Source organism: Harpegnathos saltator, unplaced genomic scaffold (genome assembly GCF_003227715.2).
Source record: "Harpegnathos saltator strain DR-91 unplaced genomic scaffold, Hsal_v8.6 scaffold60, whole genome shotgun sequence".
In the NCBI taxonomy this organism is placed as follows: Eukaryota; Metazoa; Arthropoda; class Insecta; order Hymenoptera; family Formicidae; genus Harpegnathos; species Harpegnathos saltator.
Genome location: NW_020230427.1, coordinates 1667723 through 1684219, shown reverse-complemented (window position 1 = coordinate 1684219; position 16497 = coordinate 1667723). Strand labels below are relative to the sequence as shown.

General features: G+C 47.9%; 2 protein-coding genes across 5 annotated transcripts in view; one reads left to right on the top strand and one right to left on the bottom strand.

Annotated features, from left to right (window-relative positions):
• nAChRalpha6 (nicotinic acetylcholine receptor alpha6) overlaps positions 1 to 16497 on the bottom strand; it is a 295193-nt gene that overhangs the window by 8989 nt on the left and 269707 nt on the right. For all 4 annotated transcript variants that reach the window (XM_025304355.1, XM_025304356.1, XM_025304357.1 and 1 more), the window contains one exon: positions 1254 to 1363. In XM_025304355.1, the coding sequence (XP_025160140.1) occupies positions 1254 to 1363 (110 nt within the window). The remainder of the gene's footprint in view (positions 1 to 1253; positions 1364 to 16497) is intronic.
• Positions 1 to 16497, top strand: part of LOC112589792 (uncharacterized) — a 156420-nt gene that overhangs the window by 4938 nt on the left and 134985 nt on the right. The window lies entirely within an intron of this gene.

The following is a 16497-nucleotide window of genomic DNA, read 5'->3' as shown; positions in this document are numbered from 1 at the left end:
TACGCGGAGTGTCCTTTAGAAAATCGTTTCGTATTACTTCGAGTCTGCAAATTGTTCGCTCCCTTCGCTCCTCCCGCGACGCTAAACACTCCTTTTTAATCGTGCGCTCGCGGAGCGCATGAAACATACTCGATATCTCGCGATTCCCTTGCTACCGCGATACCTGATTACAATTATCATCCATCCAGGTAACAACAACAATGTTCGAAATTAGATCTGAAATACTCACGATCGCATTTTATTATCGTGATTATTACAAATTATGTTGCGTTACTTCAGAATCGCGTTGCTCGCTCAATTACGAGGCACGAAAAGTAATTAAATTTATAACGATATCGGTATAATGTAACAGGGACGAAAGCAAGTGCAATCCGGGCTAATCCGTTTAGTTAAGCGGCTTATTCCTCTGTGTATCTAAAATGATTAACCTTTATTCGACTGAACCGTGTTTTACCGTGGTTCACCAGGCCGCCCGGACAAATGGAAATATTCCGCTGCAAATTAAAAATATTCGAGGACGCGTATCCTTGAAAATTAAGTTTCGCGGGAAATTCTGTATAATGAGCCCGCAAGAACGGCGTTGATAAAAAAATTGAGACGTGCAAGGGAGGACACGCACACGCATAATGTTGCGAATAAAACATGAGCAATTTGTACAGTCGTAATAATTATCATATTTATTAATGCCATTAGCATTTCCATTCACGTATTTAATGTTTATGGAGTTATTAGCATTATTTGTATTCACGATTACTTCGGTTGCAAATTGCTCGTGTTCATTTTAACATTGCGTCATCAATATAAAGGCGGATTTATTTCTGCAAGCGCACATATTTCGTTTAATACAAATATATATATATACATATATATATATATATATAATTGTATTAAGGCTCCTGTTTTCCTGTCGCGGCCATCTTGAATTATAACGTCAGGGCATATATTTTGAAAATTCTTGCGAAAAATTCACGTCGAGACGATTATATATATATATATATATATATACATATATATGTCCACAAAATAACCAACCGAGTCGATCGAGCAGATTTTTCAAATAATCCGGGCACTTTTCTTCGTTCGAACTAATCGGTGAACAGCTGTAAAATTAACGTAACAGGATCACGAGGAAGGATATATTAAAAAGGTAGACCGTATGTCACGTTAATTTGACAGCGAAGTTAATTTTAAGGGGCCTTAATCGTGGTTTCAACTGCGATAATAGTATATGAGAGAGTTTGTGTATTCCTTACCCAATTTGGCATCACGTATCTGTCGGGCGATCTGTGATGATAGTTGAGCACTAGAACGGTCAACACGACGCTGCTCGCCACCATGAACATGATGCAATTGAAGTATGATCCTAAATCGAGGTATTCCCGAAAATCCCCCGGAGAAAAAATACAAAAAGAAGGCGATTAGTCACGGAAATGGCGCGAGGTTGGCGTTGTCATACGCCGCTCTTTCTCTCCCTCTCTCTCTCTCCCTCTCTCTCTCTCTCTCTCTCTCTCTCTCTCTCTCTCTCTCTCTCTCTCGCTCGTTCGAGTCGGGAGGAATGAAAGATTATTCTCTCTCGAATTCTCTCTTGGCTCGCTTCGGATCGTAATCGCGCCTCCGTCGCGGATTTTGATCCCCGCGCTTCATTCCGTTATTTTTCTTCCTTTCCCAGCCTTTTTCAATTCAGCCTTAATAATCTTTCATTCGCTTGCACGACCGTTTGCGCGCTTCCGGCATGAGTGCACGCGCGTGCACGAGGAGGTTCAAGAATTCGGACACCGGGAGAATATTTATATTCTCTAATGCTCTCCCGTCGCTAAGCGTGAATTACGATGCGCCGGGAAGTGATGCAACTTTTAAAATGCACTTCTCACGATCCTTCATCGTGACGTTAGATTTCTCCGGCAACACTGCACTCTCGAATCTACCTCCGCAATCATCTCGCGTCTCCATTAAGTTTCCTTCTCTTAGACCCTTTTCTACTTTCAACTGCCGTGTAACTCGCATCTCTCTCTCTCTCTCTCTCTCTCTCTCTCTCGTGCATTAGCGTCGACTTTATTTCCTTCGGCTCTCTTGTCGGAGTGGGAGCCGCCATCGATCTATTTTTGGCAAACAACGCGGCCAGTAGTATACACGTAGCATTCTCCCGACGTGGCGAGAATTCGAGCCTCCTCGCGCGAATAAAAACGTACACACCCATCCACTCACATGTACACGTACACATATATACACACACACGCAGACCCACACGCATATGCGCATACACATACTACACACCCACACGACCACACCCACACATATACACGTACGCATACACACTCATTCTCTCTCTAAGATGACATACTCGCAGTCACACACACTGCGGCGGCTCGGTGCCGCCCGGATGGACCTGTCACGGGATCGACTCTCGCAACTCACACTGGAGGCGAAAGTTGAGAAAGAAACAATATAGAGACAAGCCAGGCAAGCAGGACTTGTTGTCCAGTAGTTTTAGCCGGAGCAAATAATACAACTAAGAGAAGAAGCACACGCATGCATGAGAAAGAGTAATAACGTGCGGCATACATTCTCAGCAACAGAGAAAAGAATGTCTGAAAGCCATTCGAGAAATATCGGAGAAAGACATCTCGCGGATATGTACCTTGCGCGTTTAGCGTGTATTTCCGTGTGTGTTGCTTGGCCGAGCGGTGGAAGTGTGTGTCGCAGGAATATCGCGCCCGCGGGGATATTTAAACGTACCTGCGAGTTAAGCTTCTTCTACTTTAGTCTCTAACAGTACTTTTATCTCTAACGGTCTGTAGCACTCTCGTCGTTTCAACAACGACGCAAGGGCAGATCGGTGCGAGTGAAGTGTCTATTGGTGACGGCAGTGCCGAGAGCTTGGTGTGTCGCGTGTTTCGCGGAAATAATGGAAGCAACTTGCGTCTTCCGGGTGTAGACAGGCAAAGGTGCGAAAAGTGAAAGAATACGGCGTACTTACTCTGGGCATCAAGTGTGCGCGCGCGTGTGTGTGTATGTGTATCCGGATAGACGCGTACGGGAGACAAAAGAGAAAGATAGAGAGAGATGGAGAAAGCGAGAGAGAGAGAGAGAGAGAGAGAGAGAGAGAGAGAGAGAGAGAGATGGAGAAAGCGAGAGAGAGAGAGAGAGAAAGAGAGAAGGTGTAGCGAGGTGTGTCGCGCAGAGACGCAGCGAGCACGGAGAGCAACGCTGACCAAAACGCTGTCATGCAGCTATCGAAAGATGCAAAATGCAGGCGTCATCGACTAAAATTTTCTACGGCCTACTACCGACGTACACACACACACACACACACACACACACACACACACACACACATACATACATACACACACATACACATACTTATCGTTAGTAACAGTTACGAATACAGAAACACACATATACAGTGGGATGCGCATATCATGAGAACGTTCAAGCTGCGGTCCACAAACTACGCACTACAATCAGACTGACGTGTGTAGAGTTCATCTCGTGACTCTCATTTCAACGACACGTCGTCGTGTGCCGATGACCCTTACGTGACTGTGTCGAAGCGAGTATGAAAAATCGCGATCTCAGTTGCGGCTAAGTTTCGCGAGCTGGTCGCGAGAGTTTCGTCTCGATCGCGCAGACGGGATTTCCGCACGCGTCGTCGTCTCGGTGAATATTCATTTGTTTCCACGATTTTCCCATCGCGGTGATAACAACTGTGTGGCCTGCAGACGAGCTTCACGGGACTCGAGACGAGACAGACGGCACACTTTTCCCCGCTTTTCCCCCTGTGCTCCGCGAACGTGATCAGCACGAGTCGGTCTTGCGATCGAGAGACGTGCGCGCAGGTCGCCTCGGTCCTAAATTGCCTCGCTAATAAAGACCTCGCTTCTATAAAACGTGAGATATTCCGGCGCCACGCCGTAAAATACTCTTCTATTCCACTTTGTTTCGGATTACTTTTTTTATGAGCAAATAATCAAGGCCCCCCTTTTAATACGGCGCGCAAGCCTCTGAGATATACGTTCCTCTGCAAATTGAAGATTTCCGAGCGGTATATTTTCATTTACCTCCTCCTGCGCCCGTGCGTAGCCTCGAATATTTATTCCTCCCCTCGCGCCCGTCGGCGCCCAAGATTCGCTCGTAACCTCAACAATGAAACAACCCCCTTGCCCGCTTGCCTCATTGAATCGACATAGTCGAGCGGGCGGACTCGCCGGCGCGGCGCGCCCAAGTCGAAGATCCGCGAATGACCGGACGAGATGCGCGCGCGCGCGCGAAAGTGCAGGGGAAAAAGGAAAGAAAGGCGGGGAACAAAGAGAAAAAGACGAGAGACACGGGAGAGCTTCGAGTCTGGGTTTTAAGCGCTAAAAGGGTTGCCTTTTTAACTCCGTGTTATCTCGGCGGCTGTGTTTAACGGCTCCATAAAGCTCGGCATGAGCGTCTCCGGTTGTGATTAATCGCCGTGTACGAAAGCGGCTATCTCCTCTTCCCCTCTCTCCCTCTCACCCTCCTCTCGCGCCTTTATTAATGAATCCTCAAGGCTCGTCTGCCATTATGTAGCCGACTGCATATTTATGACGTTTCGAGTTACTTAAATCCCGGACACTCGCCCGCTGGGAGTCGCAAAATTGCTCGATTGATTAGCCGGTGACTAATCAAGAAGGAGAGAGGGAATAAAACGCAACGAGTCGAACGCCGAAACGTCTCTCTTGTGGTGCCGACTGTGACAACCGTTACGAATTCTCTTGCGAATTTCGAGGCAAGTAGAATCGCACATTTTTCTTATCGCGCTTATCACGTGTGTAATAAAAGTGAAAGTTCTCGCTCTTCGTCTCTTGCGCGCACGCGCGTTCAAATTAATCCGCCCCGTAGAAATTTATCAGAAGGGTTTCGCATCTTCTTCGTCGAAATCACGCTTGGCGTAAGGGAGAGAGAGAGAGAGAGAGAGAGAGAGAGAGAGAGAGAGAGAGAGAGAGAGAGAGAGAGAGAGAGAGAGAGAGAGAAAGACAGAGAGAAAGATTGACGCGCGATTGAAATAACGAATAAGTATCGATCGCGCGAAAATATTTGCGCCGCTTTCACACCGGCGCGTCAACGCGGCGACGAGACACTTTTGTTCCGCGTTTTACCGTACTCTCGATTGTTCGACACGTTAAGTTTTGTATAGAATTAAAAAAAATATAATAATCGCGCGATCACGCGGCTGCGGCTGCGTGTTTATTAACACATACACGGCGACGCATGTTGACGGCGGGATGTTCGCGTTTCGTCGAACAAATCTGTTTTTCACGGATATTAGATCGAACGACGCGTTTTTCCAAATTAAACGCGAAAGCCGCTTTCATATTAATGCCGCCCGTCGGGGAAATGACATCTCGTCGAAACCGGCAGCGCGTTTATAACAGATATTTATTTCATACACACACACATACATGCGACATCGCGAGGTGCGCGCGACCGACAGGAATTACGCGCGATGTGACGCGTGAAAAGTGCGCGGTTCTATTAACAGGCCCGTCGGTCGTTCGATCAGCCTGACGATCTTTCCCGACGTGTAAATCGCTTCTCCTCGGTTGCGGAGATATTCAGGCCCGCCGAATTCTCCTCGCGCTCGCCGGAGGCGGCGATCGTGCGGGAGAAACGCTCGTTCGTAAACAAAATCGCATATGCGGCCCGATTGTTCCACGCGACGCAGACACGCGTCGTTACGTGTCGCGCAGCACTGCGCGAATAATTTTGGCTCGCTCTCCGAAAGCGCTCGGCAAAAATCACCCGTGCCGTCGGCGCCGTAAGCTGCGATTTAATTATTATGGCTGATGAAACGGCCGATGTCGCGAATCCCCCGAACGGACAGACGGGTTATACAATTTAAATTATTTCGCCGAATTAATTAGTTGTTACATGCACCGCATGCCGGCCCGGTTCACGGTTAGTGGATAATACGGAATTTATAAGTCATCGTAATGAACATCGATGTCCACATCGATGCGCACCGCGTTTTGTGTGCGAGAACGGCAATTTCGGCGACGGGACAAACAACAATGGTGTGCCTAGCGTGTCAAAAAATTGGATTTGCAGCGCATTGATATTGTAATAAGGATATCGTGCGGCAAAATCGGACATTTCTCTCGTGTTTTTATCCTTTCTCTCTCTCTCTCTCTCTCTCTCTCTCTCTCTCTCTCTCTCTCTCTCTCTCTCTCTCTCTCTTCCCCCTGCTCTCCCTCCCTTTGTCCTCTTGTCTCGGCAGGAATTTATCGGCATGATTACCGAATGCTATCGAAATTCAGCCGCGGCGGATTTGAACACGCGCGAACACAAAGAGCGGCATTTCCAGCGTCGAGCCGGCCACGTATTTTGTTTTAATATCGACCTACTTCTTCGCGGCGCAATCTTTAATCAACGGTTCTCACAGGCGCGCCGATAGAGAGAGAGAGAGAGAGAGAGAGGGAGAGAGAGAGAGAGAGAGAGAGAGAGAGAGAGAGAGAGAGAGAGAGAGAAGAGTTATTCCACTGGTAACGGTTACAAGTGGAACAAGACGGCCATTAGAGAGACACCGGAGTGTGATCATTCAAATCTCTCTCACCCTCCCACCTTCTTTCTCTCTCGGCTCTCTCTCGGCTTACGAGCTCATTTCCGCGGGTACTACGGTGACCTCGACGTCTCTCACGTAGCCCCGCGCGAGACGCTGTTCGTATCGCCGCCAACGACCGAGGATTTATCGCGAGACCGTTTTGTACGGAGCATACTCTGCTGCGAAACGATTCTGACACAATGAAGGAATCGACAGCGCGCCGGGCTGTCACGATCGAGAGAATCGTCGCTAAAACGTACGCGGCCCCGTGGCAATTCGTAATTGATCGCGGCTCAGGAAGAATATCGGATACTAACGTCGGACAAGACGCGCCCTCGCGTTCGTGGCAATTTCCGTCCGCCGCCCCCTCGTTTCCGCGCCCCTCGGCGCTGTTAAACGCGCCGAATGCCAGTCCGTTTGCTCGAGCAATTTTGTTATAGCCTTTCCTTTCCCTCCCTCCCTCCCTCTTGCCCTCTGGTCGTTGCCGAGAATTTTTTCGTGTCCCGGTGTACTTTCTTCCTCGCCGAGAACTTTCTCCCTCTCTCTCTCTCTCTCTCTCTCTCTCTCTCTCTCTCTCTCTCTCTCTCTCTCTCGTTTACTTCTCTGTCCTTTAATTACTCGAAACGATCCGTCGACGAACCGACGTTACGTAGTCACGTAACAACTCCGCTTCTCTTTAGTCTCTCTCTCTCTCTCCCTCTCTCTTCCTCTTTTTCTTGTCACCGCATATCGTGACCAAACTACGCCACCCCTGTCGTCTTTTTTATGCGCTTTAACTCTGCGCGTTTTGCGCGCTTGCCTTTACTGCTTTACTCGATCTCCGGGTTTACGTACTACTTGCGGAGCAGTGAGCCGGCCCTTGATTACTCGCAACGACCAGTTTTATCGATATTACCGCGTTCTTTCTTCAATTTTATTCCCTTCTGTTACCTTCCACTCCCCCGCCCCCCCCTCTCCGCTCGCCGTTGTTCTCGCGCGATCGTCGCGTGACGCTTGGCTTGTTGCGCACGAATTTGCGACGACGCTCGACGGTCTCTATAAGCGCGCGAATAGCGTCGTTGCGCTCCTCTTAACTGGCGTTCTTATCAATGATAAATTTTATCGACGAAACTGGAAACTTTCCCTGTTCCGCGATATTTTTGTACAATCGACGCGGTGTCGAACAGTTGCGCGACGAGAGAAAAGCGGCCAGAAGGTGCTTCTGTATTTCGTTGTCACTTTCGATGTGTACTCGGTATAATCGCGTTGCCGCTCGGAGTGCTTCATAAACGCGGCCGTCGCTTCTCCCCTGAGCAAGAGAAAGAGAGGAAAAAGAGAAACACACACTTTCCGCGGGAGGAAAAATATCGTCGAGAATCGTCGGCGACGACATCGTCGCATCCTCTGATTACCAGCGCGGCGACATTTTGCGGCTCTCCTCGACCAGTGCGGTGGCTTCATTCGTCGCTAATCGTTGTTGCTCCTCTCTCTCTCTCTCTCTCTCTCCTCTTCTCGTCCCTCGACCATGTGGAGTTTTGCGATGTTACGGCTCTTTCCATTTTCGTACCAAGCCCGCCCGTACCTGCACCTGCACATCACCCTCCTCCTGATCGCTTGATCTCGAGGACGCATTTTATGGCGCTTTTACGGCGACGTTTTTACATCGGCGCTGGCGTAATGCTGTTTACAGCGAGAGTCGATGGCGTACTCGTTTCTGCAGGTGACTCCGCTCTGCAGGTTTTAATACACCCCGACAGAGAGAGAGAGAGAGAGAGAGAGAGAGAGAGAGAGAGAGAGAAAGAGAGAGAGAGAGTGTCTCTACGTTCTCGCGAACGAACGCTCTCTCGTGCACTCATCGCCCCCGTTGCTCGCGCCATTTATTCATTCTCCGATCATCGGTCCTCCTTCCGTCGTCCTCACTCTCTCTCTCTCTCGAGTCTCTCTACCGTTTCCATTATTTCTAACCCTCCCCTCCCCCTCCCATCGCGTCTTACATCGCGAGCTCGTTGTTTACTCGATTTTCGTTGGCAACGTTGGTCACGTAGAACGACCTCCTCTCACCTGTTTTCTCTCTTTCTCTCCCGCTCTCCGCTCGGCGACGCTCTTTCGCGCGCCCTTCAATGGAGGGAAGTACGATTGCATTTAAGGATCTCCCTTGGCGCAGCCGTTTTATTTTGACTCGTTCCCCGTCGCTTCCCAATTACTCGGAGTGATCGCGCGCGCGCGCGCATTCGCGCGTTTTCATCCGCTCACATTTCGGCTTCCTTTTTTTCCTCTCGCTTTTCACAGACGTATCTCTCTCGTCCTCGACCTGCCTTCCTCTGCTCTCCCGCCCTCGCCTCGTGTCGTCGTCCCGTGCACCACCGCTCGTTTCGTCCGCGTTTTACGCGCATTGCTGTTCATTTCGCGGTCGTCTTTGATTACCGCGCGAACGCGCATTTCCGACTCGCGCAGGTGCAAGCGTCGCTTTCTTTCTTGTGGCACGTCTTTCGACTTTGGCGCGATCATGCGGATCCCTCGTTCGTGTCATTTTTTCTCTTCACGGTCAATCTTTGTCCGGAGATCTTGGGCTTCTTCTCTCTTTCTCTTCCGCCTCGCTGCTCGCGTTGTTTACGGTGCCTCGTACTTTGCGCGAGCGGCTCGCGCTTGTCGTACTTCCATCGGCTGCGAATCGAGCTGCGTTTATCAAGTTGGCGATATTTTCCCAGTCGGTGTAACAAATTCGCGGTAAATAGAAAGTTCGGTAAGGAAGGGAGAAAGGGAGGGAGGGGGGGAGAGAGAGAGAGAGAGAGTCGTGAAAAGTGCGCCGCGCAGTGTGCCGAAAGAAGATTATCGCAAACAATATTCTCTCGCTGGCCCGCGTTGAAGTTCCATCGCATTACCGTTCTTTTTCTTTCCTCTCTCTCTCTCTCTTTCTCTCTCTCTCTCAATCTCAATCTCGACTTCCTCGCAAGTTTCCGCTCACGAAATGCCGATACGACGAGCATTGCGAAGAAGTTTCCGGGGACTTGCTGCTCTTCCTAAAATAATCCTTTCAACAGAGGAGAAGGCGATTCGCGTCGTTCAATCTTTTTGGAAACGGTTGCAATTTCGCTGCTAGGATACACGCGCGCAACCGAGTCATAAAGAGAAAGAGAGGCGAACGCGTGGCGTGACGAGAGATGGAAAAGCGGAAAAGAGAGAGAGAGAGAGAGAGAGAGACCATCATCGATTCTTTGTTCAGCCACGACGCGGAATAAAGTAGCGAGCATTCTCGGACGGGGCGTTCGTCAAAGTTGCATGATACTCGGAGACTGCAGCGAGTCGTTTTGTAGCCGGCTGCAAGAATATGGGAAACGAAGAGAAGAGAGGGGGGGGACGGACAGAAAGCCGCGGCATACGGTCAAGTGGTTCTCAGACGGGTCGGGTCCACTTGCTCGATCGAATTCTTTGAGCGACCGGAAGAGGTACGCGAGTCTGCGGTAATAAATGTGCTAATATGCCGTCGCAATTGTTTCTCTCTCCCTCCCTCCCTCTCTCTCTCTCTCTCTCTCTCTCGCTCTTTCTCTGCTCGACATTCACGCTCGCGCGATATTGGGGCTCGCGAGAGCGGATTATCAAATATATATCGGGCTATTAGCGCAGCTTGCCGCGACACGCGAGCAAGGTGCGATTCCGATTGCGCAATTCGCCATTATTATTATTAACGCGACTATTAAAGCCGAGGTAATTTTGGGATCGCGAAGAAACCGGCGGCACAGAGAGGACCGCTGCTACGAGTAATTAATTATTCCGCGTACGTAATCTCGCACGTGCTCTTGGAGGACTCGCGATAGAATCGGCCGCGCGATTCGTTACTTGATCCAACGTTGTAACAGTAGGGGCGGCGGGCGGGAGGGAGGGGGAGAGCAGAAGGAGCAGGAGGGAGTCAGATATTACAGGCTCCTATGACAAACCATTGAGAATCTCTGCTTCGCGCGATGACTATTGTAGCCGACGACGACACGTAGCCTCGTTTCGTGTTACTCGCGTGGGTAGTCGCCAGCGACTCACATTCATACTCACACTCACACACACACACGTGTGTGTGTGTGTGGCTGTACAGAGGCATTTAAATAAGTCACACGCGACTTCCCTTACGATTTTTATCAGTATCGCCGTCCATTCCCGCGTCTGTGGGCGTCCAGCTACGTGCGGCCGATGGCTACATGCGGAGGTGTAAATAAATAAATCACGCTGAGCGCTGTACGAGCTTCCGCAGCATTGTTGCCCCATTGTGGCCTTCATCCGCGCGACACCGCGTTACCATAGTAATTCTTTCGTTGCATTATTTAAATCAAAGTAATCCGATATTCGTAGGTTGTATTTCGAGGTATGCGATACGCACTATTCGGCTCTTTCGCATCGCGCGCGCGCGCGCGCATTTGTGTGTTGCGGTAGATAAAGGACTAAATTGCTTTTTAAATTTCTCATGGATTTCCGGGGAATAAAAAAGGCGGAGCGGATGCGGCGAATATGACGCTGAAGCTCGTATTAATAGTCTTTACTTGAAGCTTCGCGTGAGACACGCGTATTTCAAATTGGAATTAAATCTGTATTTTTCAATCGAGTATTTTTTCAATCGGCACAGAGAGAAAAATATGATTTACTCTTTTTCCGTCAGGTTATCTTGTAAGAATATTTTCTTGATAACAGTCTTAAGATGCGTGCGTGACATATTTGTAACCGTGACTCAACCGAAGAAACTTACGTTTGATTCCACATTCAAATGTATCATATATATTCGAGACAACACATCCAAACAAAAGTATTCTATTTCTATTTGTAAAGTGATTTTTCCCATAGCCTCATATTTTAAACGAAGCCTTTTACTGAAAAAGGATTCCTCTTTCGATGAAGCGATTAAAGAATCATTGATCTAAATGATCTAAATGAACCATTCATCTAAAATTTATTAGATATTATTCCAACTGTTTTCCTCTTATTTCAAGACAATTGATTGGTTGTATCAACAAAATTGATTGGAAATTTATTTGTTACGATGATCTTATTTCATTCGTGCCTAGTTATTGTAGAACCGGAGCCAGAAGTATATCTATATATATATATCACTTTTCGCTATAATTATTTTATTATAATATTTATAATATTTTTTACATTATAATATTTTTTTCAAATTAACTAGTATAACCATAAGTATAAGAATAAAGTACAGTAAGGATAAATAATAATCTTCTTAAAAAAGGATTAAATAATCTATACATAAGAGGAAATTTATATTAAAATCAGATTTGCATTATACATATAATTTCTCTAACTTTAAGAATGATATGTTTATAATATTTTCCTCTCAATCTTAGAGGAATCCTCTTGCGGCCATCTATAAGAATAAAATCCTCTAAAATTTACACGATTCTGCTTGTTCTGAAACTACTTTTTTTTGGGTACACTGACACGGTAATCATCAGTCTAAATTACATCGCGATTCACACGCGCGATGTTGCAAAGTATGTTGCAATGTATCACGAAGGGATACGAAGGGACACGAAGGGACAAAATAACTGTCTAAGGAGGTAGAGAAAGAGGGAAAAAGTGAGGGAGAGAGAGAGAGAGAGAGAGAGACCGATGTGGAAGATGGTTTCAATCTTGTTAAAGGCCAACTCGCCAGGATCACGTAGCGTTTTTGCGAATTTCATATTTCGCGGGACGAAGATTTCAGCGTTACCCGTTTATACCCGACTGTTGCACGTACGCGGGGCTAGGGGGGCTAGGAGGGGGACGGAGGGAGAAGCACCCATAAATTCGACCGCTCCACGTCGCCGCCCATACGTTAGTATGGTGTCTCGTGAAATTTTATTCAATGCATTTGGCGCGCAACTTACTGAATCGCGAACGGATTCCCGAGCACTTGCACATCCTCTGCCATGCCGAGCGCATACTCCGCGCGAGATTATTGTCGGCAGTTTGGCGTTCGTTTACGTCCCGTTTCATGCACGCGCACGGATTGCTCCCATAAAGCGCGCTTCTTTCCGCGCTTGTATCCCCGCGCTCTCTAATATCGCGCGCGCGGTTATTACACGCTGCCTCGCGCGAATTGCCACGGCGGTTTGCGCCGCGGAAATTCCGCGACTTTGAAAATTAAAAGTTTCACATTGTCCGGCGCTCGGCATCCCGTCTCTCGCGTTTACGCTTTACGCGTTTACAATGCGCCGTTAAAGAAGGTTCATTTCTCCGCGGGGAAATGTTTACTCTTTTTCGACTGTACCGCGGCGTTTTACGTTCCGCGTGTTCAGCCTGGCGCTTCGCACGCTTCCCGCGCGCGGGCTTTTTTCAATCGTAAATTCGGAGAAACGGGGAGGTGTGTAATTGGCGCAGTGTTTTAGAGCGAGCGTACAACGCGCGAGGAAAGCGCAGGAGAAATCGCGTAATCGTGAGAAATTTGGAATTTTCAGCCGTTAGCGCGCGGTAAACAATGTAACGAGTTCAATGTAATGAGTTCAACTCACGGAGAAACACCGATTGCACGAAATGTGGGACGTGCGAGAGAGTATAATTTGACGCGAATGTTAAGAGTTTAGAATTCTCCGCAGGGTGCAGGGATTTCAAAACGCGGAAGGAGAATCAAGGCCGGAGTATAACAGAAAGGCGCGCTCCGGCACGTGTTCGCCTTACGGAAAGAGAGAAACCGAGGGGAAGAGAAAAAGAGAGAGAGAGAGAGAGAGAGAGAGAGAGAGACGCAACGCGACGGCACACAGACGGTACACGGTAGATAATTTAGATTTTACATTTACATAATGTGGAACGTTGTTTGATCCCGAGAGTTACATCTACCGGCCGGCGCTACGTGACCGATGACGGCGGTTGGACGTGCGAATAATAACACATTGGCGTTGGCGACGCGCGAAAGAAGAGGAAACGCGAGTGTAGGAGGGAGCGGGAGGGAGGGAGGGAGGAGCATATAGGAATTTCCAGTAGGCTAAGCGCTGTGCTCGCTACGTACATCCCCGAAGGGTGTTAGCCAAATTACACCTCGCCACAACGGCTTATCAGCTATAAAAATGATATATCGCCGTGGAAAGAGCGCCGCGCGAGAGTTTAATGGCTCGAGAAGTTAAGCCTAACTGCATTTAATTGTAAAATGAATCACGCTCGAGCGGCCCCCGACGATGCTTAATACAGAGCGCCGCGCGAGCGCGAATTATTATGCGGAGAGGAGTTCGGCGAAATGCGTCGCGCGTCGCCAGACATTTTCCGGGCTTTCCCCGGATACTCCGATACAGGCTCCGGATTGGGATTCCCAAATTTGTCCCAGAATTGTCCTGTAAAACCCCATTACAACCCATCGAAGTCCCGTTCTTGACCCAAACATGAATTCTCCGTTCTGGAATCGAAACGGAAGCACCATGGGAACTCCTTTTCCTTTGTTTCCCGTCGATAATACATTTTTCTATGTATGAAACGAATCCCATTTTTATACCGACTATTGTATTCGGTAGGATAAAAGGTCGAAAGAATGAAATTCTAATGTAAAACGCAGACTAGAAAAAATATCGGGGGAACTTTGAGTCCGGCCATTTAGAATCGCGTGTTTGAAACGTTTCACCTCTAACGTGAATCTGCATAAATTTCGAGCTGATAGAAATCGGACTGGATTTCTATCGCTGGATGCGTAGTAGAAATCGGATTGGATCGCAATTGAATAGCGAGAAACTTCCTATGCGGGACACCGTGCGCGCGCGTTTTGTGTCGTCTCTCCTCTTCGATCTGCGGCCGTGAATCGAACGTATTATTCGGTGATTGACGTCTCCTCTCGTCCGCGAATCCAGCATTATGGAAGGATACGCGGCGTTTCTTATTTACGGCACTCGCAGAAAGAGAGAGCTCTGTGAACCGCCTGTGAAGCGCAAAGAGAGCGAGCTTCGCGTTCACGCGAAGATCAAATACGTTCCGACGTATTTCCACTTTTTCGCAAATTCTTGCGATCGTCGCCGCAGCGATCATCGATTGTCGATTATTCGGCCGGCGGGATAAAAGCTGGGACGAGTTTCGAAACGGCTGATTATGCAGTTGCGGCGCATTCTCCGTAATTATCCGCAAATGACGCGGGCCATCTGCGCGCAAACATTTCCGCTCTTCTCCGATGTCATCCATCGGTCGCTCGAAAGTACACCGAAGGCAAACAGAATTGGGGGGGGGGAAGCGTTGTTCCAGATGCAACAGCTCCCTTCTCCCTCCCTCTCTCTCTCTCTCTCTCTCTCTTTCTGGTTCTCGCTCTATAAATAAATGCAGCGGTATAGATTATTACGGCGGGAGGTAGCTTGACATTTGTTGCATTCTGTTCGGAATGGGCTGCCGTTCTCGTTGGCGCGATCGGCTTCATATTTCGCGCATACACACGCACGTAATGCGGTCGTGCGCTCTCTCCCTCTCTCCCTCTCTCCCTCAGCCGCTCTCTCGCTGCCGAAGTCCGCGCATTATTTCATCATGTTGTAAAGCGTGTGTGTATGTGTGTGTTATACCATCGGCCCGCACGCGCGTAAACTATAATCATTGCGCATTTTCTCTCTCTCTCTCTCTCTCTCTCCCTCTCTCTCTCTCTCTCTCTCTCTCTCTCTTTGCCTCTCCCTCATTTGTGCCGGCCGAGAAGAGATCTCGCGCGAGCCCCGCGCGCGCGTCAAGATTTCTGAAATACGCTAGCGTCGCGTCGGATTATTACGGCCACCGCAAAGCGCGTCTCTATTGTTCGAGTTAATTACCAAGACACGCGGTAACAATGATTTAAACGCGTCGGCGGCCGCGCAATATCGAATAATTCGCCGGCGAAAACGCGCAGCCGCGTGCATGCGTCTCGGGACGATATGCGAACGGCGGACGGATTATTGCCCCGTCTCGAGTCGCGTATTAGCAAATATCCTTGGCCGCAGACATTGCGATTAATGAATCGTGCCGCGAGAAAAACACGAAGCTCTCTCTTGATCCCCGCGAGAGTGTTCCCGCGCACGTCGGTTGATTATTTTCTAAAGCGTGCGCAGCGTCCCGCGATCCCGCTCCGCTCTCTTATTGTCGCTCAGACGCGGGGCACAGTATAAGAAAGAACAGTAGGTTCACTCAGCGCAAAATAGTGCGAACGGTCGTTTGTCACGCATGACCGAACTGCACAACCAACAATATGGCGGCCAATAGCTGTCACAAAATGTGTAAGTGTAAGCAACGATTAACCATATGACCGAATTTTTAATATAATATATTATTATATTAATATATAATATATTATTATAATATATTATTTTAATATAATATTGTTGTTTCATTAAAATCAGTAAAATGAACGAAAGAGGTGGGTATAAATGTTGTATAATAAACTGCAAAGGTGCAAATTTAAATTTGCAAAGTGTTAAATTTTGTTTCGATCAAAATGTGTCCCCTTCGAAACAATACAATATAAGAAAAAGGCGAACCTCAATATCATTTAGTTTTCGAGATTTTTTACTTGTTACGTTTGAAATTTAGCACCCTGTATATATATATATATATACATCTTTCTATATTATAATTAGTATGCTGCATATTATTAATTATAATATTATTAACATATTATATTAATAATAGTTATATTAATAGTATTTTTATATTACTTTATAATGTATATTATAGATTTGACAGTAAATATTGAAAAACAGCAATAAATCTGTTTTAGCTACTATTCATTGTCATTCAAATTATAACCCGCGCACAACCGGTAACATGGCGGTCTTGTAGCACCTGAGATCAAAAGCACCGCCACCGAGTGTGAACCTACTGTGTTCTCTTTCTTATACTGTGCGCGGGGCGGCTTCTCTTGCGGCAGTATTAGTTCTAGTCCGGGTTTGCAGTTCTCCTCTTGGCGCGCGCCGCGCGCTGCAGCCGCGAGCGTGTTTTATCGACAATAATCTTGGCGTTCGTTTCCCCGTCTATCTCCCTGTCCTAACTCGCAA